General features: G+C 27.8%; 1 protein-coding gene across 1 annotated transcript; it reads left to right on the top strand.

Moving 5' to 3' along the window:
- The first annotated feature begins 249 nt into the window (after positions 1-249).
- On the top strand, positions 250-5127 carry LOC101508594 (probable beta-1,3-galactosyltransferase 2). Its single transcript, XM_004487357.4, has 11 exons — positions 250-676; positions 1808-1904; positions 2110-2183; positions 2278-2492; positions 2777-2840; positions 3067-3139; positions 3233-3353; positions 3619-3706; positions 3805-3930; positions 4210-4319; positions 4652-5127. The coding sequence occupies exons 1-11, from the start codon at positions 567-569 to the stop codon at positions 4798-4800; spliced, it is 1227 nt and encodes a 408-aa protein (XP_004487414.1). The 5' UTR covers positions 250-566; the 3' UTR covers positions 4801-5127.
- Positions 5128-10696: the final 5569 nt, after the last annotated feature.

Genomic DNA, 10696 nt, shown 5'->3' with positions numbered 1-10696 from the left:
GCGGTTAGAAAGTCTTCTCGCTTGTGTTTTGTTCAACTTCCCTTACCTTACATAGAAAGAGAGAACACAAAGCAAAGAACAAGAATAACGTGTCAAAGGAACAAAAACAAACCAGAACTCAAAATCATATGAATAAACAGTTAGTGAAGTGTATCAATAAATTAAGCATGGAACTGACAGGGACCATTTGGTAATATGGTATTATAAAAGTGAGCGGTTAGAAAGTCTTCTCGCTTGTGTTTTGTTCAACTTCCCTTACCTTACATAGAAAGAGAGAACACAAAGCAAAGAACAAGAATAACGTGTCAAAGGAACAAAAACAAACCAGAACTCAAAATAAAAAAAAAAAAAAAAAAAAAAAAAAAAAAAAAAAAAAAAAAAAAACAGAACACCTTCTCTGTTCTCATTCTTTCTCTGTCAAAACAGAACCAAATCTTCCTCTTTTCTACACCCTCTGATTGTGGGTCTCTTCTATTGGTTCTGAAAACCAAGTTATGAACATGGGTTTTGTCTTTTAAGTTCAAAGTTTGAAGATTTTTTCATTAATATATAAAGAAAATAAAACTATGAGTTGGAAAAGTAAAGGAGAAGTGGTTCCTAGAAGTGTTATGTCACATAAATGGATGGTTTTCTTGTGTATTGGAAGCTTCTGCGCTGGCATGTTTTTCACCAACAGGTACATCAGTTTTGTTCTGTTTTCTTTTGTTTTAATTTATAATTCGTTATTGTTTCAAGCCTTTTTGTTTATGAAAAAGGGTTCATGGTGAGTTTTTCTATGGTGTTCTAAGCTGAACAAGTTTATTATTGTTATTGTTATATTTGGTGTTTTCAGATCTTCATAATAGTATTCAGCTTTGGTTTTCCACTTCTTAATTCATTTCACCTTTTAGTATTTAATTTCTCAAATTTCATTGACTTTGGTTTTGCTAAAATGTTCAAATTTTTATTAATTCAGTTCATTAATAACTTACCTTATATATTATTTAATTTTTTGGAATAAATATATTATGATTTTTAAATTTAAGTCTCCTTAACTTTTCTCACTCTATCTTATGTTGATAAAAAATTAGAAGAAGTGAAATGGATCTGAAATGAATTGATTGGCATGAATGATGCTAAGTTCTAACTATTAATTTTTCTTTTGTTTAAGATGCAAGTTTTCTATATCATTGAATTGACTCCTAATGACAAGTCAATTCTGGTCTAATCTAATGCCTCATCTCAATATCTCTCAATTTTGTGAACATTTAATTCCTAGTTTTTTTTACTCAACATTTTTTTCCTAATTAAATTGTACAACTATTTACTAATGTTTGTGAATTATTATCAGCTAGTTTATTTATTTAAATAAAATATTTTTAAGGTTTAAAAATTTACTGCACATGCCTTAGAATAATATCATCCTGATCCATCAATGGTGATGAAGACCTCTGACACCTAATAATGAATTGGCACATCTAATCTATCCCACGGTAGTTGCATCTGAATTACTTATACTTATTTACTAGTTGTTGAAAGGTTGAAAAATGGATCTTTCATATTGGGATCTACCTAGTTATTATTATAATTATAATTATAATATCTAATAGTGATACTCTAACTTATTTTCTGGTCTTTTAATATTTTTATATTATAACTTTTAAGAAATATGGTTCAACTTTAGTAGTTTGTCTATCAAATTAAAATATTTAATTGTGCTTAGATTCTTATTTGACTAAGAGATTGAAGTTGAATAATGATGTACATGTACCTACTGCTATTCTTTATTTTGGTGATTTTTCTAATGGGAAATTTAAATGTGTAACAGGATGTGGAATATTCCTGAGCCTAAAGGACTTGCAAGGATAACAGCAATGGAAGCTGAAAAATTAAATTTAGTTTCAGAGGGTTGTAATTCAAGAATTGTAAGTAATGTTACTTTCTTTTCTTAAATACTTGATTAGTCATAATAAAATACTCCATTTGAAATGATATATAAACAAAATTTTAGATAATACATTTTTATAGATTAGTTTTAATAATGATGTGAAGTTATTAGACAAAGTATATTTTGAATTGAATGTTTCAAGTGAAATTTCTAAATTTTTATTTTATGTTTGTTTCCTATAGTTGCAAGAGAAGGAAGTGAAGAGGGAAACAAAAGACATTTATAAGGATGTTTTCAAGACACATAAAACCATAAAGTGAGTAACATATATAATTTGATCTTATTTACAATTTTTTATTTTTATTTTTATATTTTGAATGCTAAACATGTGTAATTGTGTTTGAATGTAGAAATTTGGACAAGACTATTTCAAATTTAGAAATGGAACTAGCTTCTGCTAAGGCAACTCAAGAGTCTCTAAAAAGTGGTGCTCCTGTATCAGAAGAAGATATCATGAAAAGTGAATCAACTGGTAAGAGAAGGTACCTAATGGTCATAGGAATTAACACTGCTTTCAGCAGTAGAAAAAGAAGAGACTCGGTTCGCGCCACGTGGATGCCACAAGGTTTGTAATTTGATAATCGCTTCTTTTATTTTTAGTTTAATAGTTATTCATTGACAATATTTTACACGATCATTCAATCATATTTTATTACTTATAAAATATTGTTTATAATGTATTATAAGATTGTAAAATATGATTGAAGGACTTTATAAAACATGTTTGTCGTGTGTGAATGTATAAGTATTAAACTCAGTTTCTATTGTATTTATGATATTTTATTGCACACTTATAAATAATTGTCCATGGTCTCTAAATGTTGATTGTGGTGATAACATGGAAAATAGGTGAGAAAAGAAAGAAGCTAGAAGAAGAAAAGGGCATTATCATCCGTTTTGTAATTGGTCATGGGTAAGCCATCTCATATCTGTATCAACAATTTTATTGCATAGTTACGGACGTCAATGCTATCATGTTTTTCTGTATAGTCTACGAGGTGTCAACTCAGTAGTAAAATCTTGATTTTATAACCTCAAGAGATAAAGTTAAAATATCTCCGAGGATAATTGTTAAATTCTAATAATGCCACTTTAACATTGAATGTATTCTAAATTGAACTTTTTTGTTCATTCTTCAGTGCCACATCAGGTGGAATCCTAGATAGAGCTATTGAAGCAGAAGATAGTAAGCATGGAGATATCCTAAGGCTGGTAATAATCATTGGACAAGATAGTATAATCACATATAATTGAATGGAAAAAAAAAATTCAACAGGTTTTAAAATATGTGTTTTGATTTTGCAGGATCATGTTGAAGGATACCTTGAATTGTCAGCAAAGACAAAGACATACTTTGCCACTGCTGTTAATTTGTGGGATGCTGATTTCTATATCAAAGTTGATGATGATGTTCATGTTAATATAGGTATCATTATCAAAAGTTATTTAATCTCCAAGAATCTTATCATGCACAAAAAAGTTCGCAATTTAAACTCGTGTTTTCCTTTATTAACCAAAGATTAAGGGATATGCATTATTAGTGTAAAACTATTTTATACTGACATTCAATCACAATTCTTTAATTTGCAACATCATATTTTAGATTGCTAACTAATGTAATAAATGATTTATGTTTCAATACTTTAGTACAAATCATTTTTAATCTATTTAACCAAAATATCTATTTTCAGCAACATTGGGAGAAACTCTAGTTAGACATCGATCGAAACCTCGAGTGTACATCGGATGCATGAAATCTGGACCTGTTCTTTCTCAAAAGTGAGAATTATTTTTCCTTTTTCCATTTTTTATTTAATGGAAGATGTGAATTTTTATGTTTCAATTCTAGCTTCTTATATGTCACAACTTTGTTTCAGAGGAGTAAGGTACCATGAACCAGAACACTGGAAATTTGGTGAAAATGGAAACAAGTACTTTCGTCATGCAACAGGACAATTGTATGCCATTTCAAAAGATTTGGCTGCATATATTTCAACAAACAAGTAACCACTTCTTTCTCTCATTTATACACCGTTGTCAAATAGTGGCGTTATAGTACTATAGTGTAATAAAATTTTAACAAACCTGTTATATTGTTATGTGAAACGCAATTTAGTACATAATGTTATCAAATTGCAGTTATATCAAATGTTGCAGCATATCGAAATATGAATATACAGTTATTTTTGTATGTTAATATGTGATTGACAACATTGCATTTATAGGGTAAAATGTATGACTGAAATGAAATTAATGGACTTGTTTGTATATTTTTTTGCCAGGCATGTTCTTCACAAGTATGCAAATGAGGATGTGTCATTAGGAGCTTGGTTTATTGGACTTGATGTTGACCACATAGATGATAGAAGATTATGTTGTGGTACACCACCAGGTGAAGACTTTTCCAATATTAATAGATGACATTGCAATATAGAAATTACATGTGTTATAAATTTTTAATTTTCGGATAAATTGCACTCACATTCCTAAATCTATGTCTAAATAATACAAATTATAAACAAAAAGATACATGTATTTACGTACTAATATTTAAGTCTATAGAAATAAAAGATATTGACAAATTCGAGGAATAACAATGACAAATGTTTCTTTAAAAAATAAAAGGGTGTGTGTCATTTGAGCATATTTGAAGATATTGTTTAATTAGAATTAGAAATTAGTTGTGATAACAAATTTTAATTCTTGAGGTTGTTATTCTCGCAGATTGTGAATGGAAGGCTCAAGCAGGCAATGTTTGTGTTGCTTCATTTGATTGGACATGCAGTGGAATTTGTAGGTCTGCTGAAAGAATAAAAGAGGTACACAAGAAATGTGGGGAAGGTGAGAAAGCCTTGTGGAGTGCTTCTTTCTAGGAGGCAACATGAACTTCTTCCTAACTCAGGAAGATTATAATATAACTATAGCAATGAAATTAGGCTGCAAAAGTTTTTTTTTTCTTTTATATGTTTTAGAATTATAGAGAAATTTTATCTTACACGACGAAAGTAAAAAATAAAGAAAAAGAGAAAAGAAAAGACTTGAAATCTCTACGACTGCTTAGCGGTCGTAAACACGGATAAAAAAGAGAAAGGACTTGCTTGATGGATCCTTGCAATTTTAATAAAGGAGATTGATCATGGTAGTTACTAGAATAGGTAGCATGGGAAAGTCCCCTCAATCAATTCTTTTTTATGCTTGAAGGGTCACCTTATATGTTAATAGTTCCATGCCAATGTCTAGCTCCTAATAAATGTAGATAACATATATTTGGTTGGCTATTGTGGCACTTCCTTTCATTTAATTGAGTTTTGTTTTTTTGTTTGGCAAAATTTGAATCATTTAAATTATTCTTACATATTCTTCATCTTTTACAATAAAAGATAAAAGATACTTAGAATTATAATTATAATTTAGTTAAATATTTATATTTTCACTTCTTTCAATCATATTTGTCTACTAAGCATCTCAAATGCACTCTTCTTTCATTAAAGGACAACTAAGATCAACACTTAAATTTTCAAAACTTTGAGATGATTGAGTTGACATCCACGTGTAAGGATAATGTCTACCGTGAGATTTCTTTTAATATAATTGTAGGACTTCACATTACAACTTAATAACCAAATGTGCATTAAAAAAAACCAAATTCGTAAGAAAGGGGTGTGATATTTTGACAAAAAAAATACAGGGTTATAACTTTAGACCCCTTTTTAAGGTCCATAATAGGGTACCTTCCTTCTCTTTTATGAATTTAGCACAATTGTCTTATGTTTGGCTTGATGTTACGAGACTGTTTTAAGATAATATATGTGAGTGTTTCTTTGATTTTGATAAATGTCGCTAATTAAACCAAAGTTGAATTGCGGTTGGTTTAATCAATTTTTTGTTTTTTCTTTTACTTATTTTGTTTTACTTATTTATTGGTCATCTTTCGATTATGGTCAAACTTATTAAACCAATTTAGCTTCTATTTGAAAAAAAATGAGGATTTCTTCCTCAATTTTTAAAATATGTGAAAAATCACAAAGACGGATCAACACTAAATTTCATAAATAAAATTATCATAATTTAAGTGTTAGTGAACTAAGATATGTCAATTATTAAATAGAAGACTTGAAAAATGAATTTTATGAATTTTTTAGAGATTAAAAACATACTTAACTATAGAATTTTAATATATGATCAAATTAATTGCAAACATATTTTATAGAGTTAAATAGATGTGTTTCTATTAGTATAAGTTTATTTTATATTAACCACCAAATTCAAAATATATTTATGTGTGATGACGTGACGATATAATAGACTCTTATTTGATGTCTTTGTAAAATTAATATTTTGATGTTATGTATCCTTTATACCCTACTTTATATACATTGTAGTGTAAGGTACATAACTTAAAACTGAAATATAGTACCCCTAATTTCATAAAAAAAAAATTATATGCACCCTACGTGTGTCGGCCCAACAAATTTTCAGTTTGGGCTGAAGTAGGCCAAATTGACTTTTGATGTTAATTTTGACACCCCTAGACTCTAGTTTTGGAGATAACCTTTCTGCACCATCAAAATCACATTAAATGTACACATAACACATTTGAAAATATATGTAATTAAAGGGTTAAATTATGTACTACATTTTATGAGTTAGTTGAAGGAACTACTCTCCTATAATGTAATTACACTTCTAATTCCGAATGAGAGATATGGTCTCATTTAAAATATGTTCACTTTTAATACAAGAATTTGTGTGTGAAACAAAAATAAATAAATACTTTTTGTGTTGTCTAAAGGACAGTCTAAGTAAAATGTAATAATGTGGCGACTATGAAGTTTATAAATATACAAATTATAAATATTATGTTCTTAAATTTTAGTTCAATTAACAAATGTCGATATTATTACATTGAATAGTGTGAATTTAAAACCTCACATATGTGTTTTGATAATAATTATAACATTTTATTTATAATAAAAAATTTACTTGAGTATCTTAAAATAAACTATGTACTTATAGAACATGTGAAATTGATCCATACATACTAAGAGAAAACAATGAAAAATAGTGTGTGAGAGAAACAAAGAGACAAACAATGCTTAGGAAGTGCTGGTACATAATGCATGCTCTATTCTGCATCAAGCTTTCTAACCTTTGACTTGAAAGCTTTTTAACGAGACTTTAGGAGCAATGACACGTGATATTGGCACGGCTCAATAAAAAAGAAAAACTTGGACATTTTAAGCATTGCTTTGTCATTGAACCACACCAATATCTCGTTCAAACTCATACCTCTATAGCTCCTCTCTGAATTACCCTTTACCTTCTTTTGTAATACTTGCTTAACATGATCACCATCACATAATAAATTAAATTGGCATGAAAAATAAAAAGAACACCCCCATTATTATTGAAACAACATAATAACATGAGAAAAAATTAAATAACCCCTTGATCTATAATCTTTATCATGCCTAGAAGAGAGTAATGAGGAAGAGATACATGCAAGAAGAAATATGAAATGGGGTTGATTTGCAAAAGTACTAAAGAGTTACAAAACATAGAAAGAGATATAGAGTATGAAGTTTTTATTGGTAACATTGAAGAAGTTGCATTAAAAATCCAACAACCATAAAGTGAGGAAGTTGGAATATTAATTTAAAGAGGGAAGTGGAATAGTGAGGAGGAGACAAATTAATGAGAGGCATTTAATGATTATGGGGCAGAGGGATGTTGGTTAAATGGTTATGTTGAATCAGCATTTATGTATCAAACAGTGAAGTTTGGAACCTTTACTTTTTTGGTTTTTGGCTTCTAGTAGTACTTAGGCATCATACCAAAACCTCTCATTGGGCACTTCGTAGGTTCAGTCATTCCATAACTTATGTAATTGATGAGGCCTCTGCCCACTGCTTCCGGTTCTTATCTTCAAACAATCATAAAAAGGAAACTCTAGAGGTCTTCAAACAATTACTTTATTAATTTTATTTTAAAGTTCAACTTCATTACCTAATTACCTCCTATCTCATTTTATTGTATCAAAAAGTGTACACTTAACTTAAAAAATGTCAAACTTTGTTTATACTCCCTCTATAAGCAAAACAAAAATAAAAATTTACACCCTTTAAAAAATTATTGGATCCATTTAATTATAAGGGTGTTATCAAAATTATAACATTACATATACTAGTATTAATTAAATTTTATTTATATTTCAAATCACCAAATTTTAATTTGTTGTAGATTACATTTGAGACCGAATAAAGTATTTTGTTACTTATACAATTTAGATGTTTTCAAAATTTGGATTGAATTTAAACTATAAATAAAAATTTAAACATAATTCATCTAAATTGAGTCCAGATTATTTTTATTATATATATTTTACTGAAAAGGGTTGCAATTCTATTGTTTGACACACCAGATTACTATTCTCTCGCGGTATCTTCTATTTTATTTTAGTAGATATGTTTATATTCAAAAATCTAAAAGAAATATACAAACAGATCAATAAAAAAAACTAATAATCGAACAAAACAAATTTTATTGCATATTTTTGACATCCTTTGTTTAAACCACTCATTGGAAAGTGTTAAGCTATGTGATCTCCCCTTCGAAATAGTTCATTTTCATTTCTCCAAGTGATTTTTTAATCTTATTTAGTGCATGTTTGATATTAGATTCACTTTAGTTATTATAAATTTATGACCGTTTTAAATATTTTAGAGGTACTATTTTGATATTAAAAAAAATTCTAATGAAAATAATTTAAAATTTTAATAATAAAAAAAATTAATTGTTATAAAATTTCAAAATTTTATTTTTATAAAAAAATTCTTAAATGTGTAGCTCTTAAAATTTCATATTCACTTTTAATATTTATTTTGAATATTTATTTTGTAAAATAAAATGATATTTTTGGTCTTTAAAATTATAGCCTCTATAAATTCAAAATAGAGAGTGGAAGTGAATATATTTTTTTTATACACTAATTTAAAATGTTATAATTTTGTAAAAATTAAAAATATATTTTTTTAAAAAAAATTCATTCTCATTTTATTATATTATAAAAGATAAAAATATTTAAAACTCTAACTAATTGAAACTCTATCTTGTTGGGTTGCTTGCACATCTCAATAACCACCCCTGCCTAAATAGTGTGGTCAAAGCTTGTGTCCCCTGTTTGTGCCCCAAGATTTATTGAGGTATGATTGTTGGGGGTTCTCTATTTGTAGGTTTAGTTTCTTTAGGTTTGTCTCAGTTGATTGGGAAGGTAAGGAAGAAAAATCGCCAACTATTTAAATATAATTTCTGTTAGATTTGATTGAAATTGAACTATCTTAAAAATATTTTATATTGTCTACAATTGTATGAGAATAGAGAAGCCAAAACTATACATATGAGTTATAGTTCTTTATTATAAGATGTACTCATCATAAGCACTTTAAATTTGTATATGACATTCATATTTTCTTTTATATTTTTGTCTTAAAGTTTTATGAGGCGTAGTTCATGTATATGCTTTGGAGGGTATGAGTGTACTAGGTCGGAGAGTTTCAGAGAAATTTTTACATAATGTATTTCTCTAATTGTCATTAGACAATAATTTTGATTTTTTTTTTAATCTAGTTTTAGAATTTTCATGTTATATTTTTGTATGACTGTTTTTTCCCCCAACATCTAGTATCAAAACTTTGGTTCATTCCAAAGAAATTGAATTCTTAGTATGCAGTGTGGTTGAAACAATGTTTGATCATCCACGTTAGAAAATATGCTAAATTACATCTGTGGTCCCTTAACTTAATTTCAGGTAACGTTTTAGTTCTTTATCTTTTTTTTTTCCCGATTTAGTCCTTTATTCCTAACAATATCAAATAAAGTATGAAAATATGAGTTTATTTGAAGATTTGCGTTACGAATTTGATGAAATTTGTATTATATTGAAGAATATAATTAATTTTATGAGTTTTGATTGAATTTTTTTTTTGAATTTTTGTATAAAAAAGGATAACATTGTTGAAATTTTAAAACATAAAATATCAAATTGTCACTTAAAATTAAAATAAAGGACTAAGTTGGGAAAAAAAAGATAAAGGACTAAAACGTTACCTGAAATTAAGTTAAGAAACCACAAATGTAATTTAGCCTAGAAAATAATGTGAAAATGTTGTTTGTAATTAAGCATTTCTTTGTGATTAATTATCTCTCTTTCCTAGGAACATATCTGATGCAAAATTACAATACATATACAACTGCAATTTCAAGTTCCATTTTAAAGTATGACATAAAGAAATTTGATAGAAAAATCAATTTTAGGTTGTGTTAAATTCAAGTATGTGATGTGTTGAAACAAACGAGATTGCACAAGGTGTTGAATAACACATAGATATTGATTTGTATTGATGCAAGGTGTATTGTGAAATTATATATGTTGATGTTTTTTTACTTTAAAAAAAGTTTGGAGTGGTTTAACTTGAAATGAAAATTCTCGGAGTGGTTTAGACTTAATGAAATTCATTTGAGTGATACAACTTCAAATAGAAATTCTTGAAGTGATTCAACTTCAAGCAAAAATTCTTGGAGTGGTTTATCTTAAGTTAAATTTTTTGAAAGTGGTTTATCTTTAAGTGAAGTATATTCTCTATAGTGGAGTTATCATATTTATTTTGAACTATGATTGTTGGTATAGGCAATTGAAACTAAAGTTGCATCAATTTCAATCAAGGCAGAGAATGTTGAAATTGATTAAAATGATATATGTTGAAATAGTCC

This window comes from Cicer arietinum, chromosome 1 (assembly GCF_000331145.2).
Source record: "Cicer arietinum cultivar CDC Frontier isolate Library 1 chromosome 1, Cicar.CDCFrontier_v2.0, whole genome shotgun sequence".
Taxonomy (NCBI): Eukaryota; Viridiplantae; Streptophyta; class Magnoliopsida; order Fabales; family Fabaceae; genus Cicer; species Cicer arietinum.
Note: the sequence above shows the minus strand (reverse complement) of the source record. Positions and strands in the feature narration are given on the sequence as shown.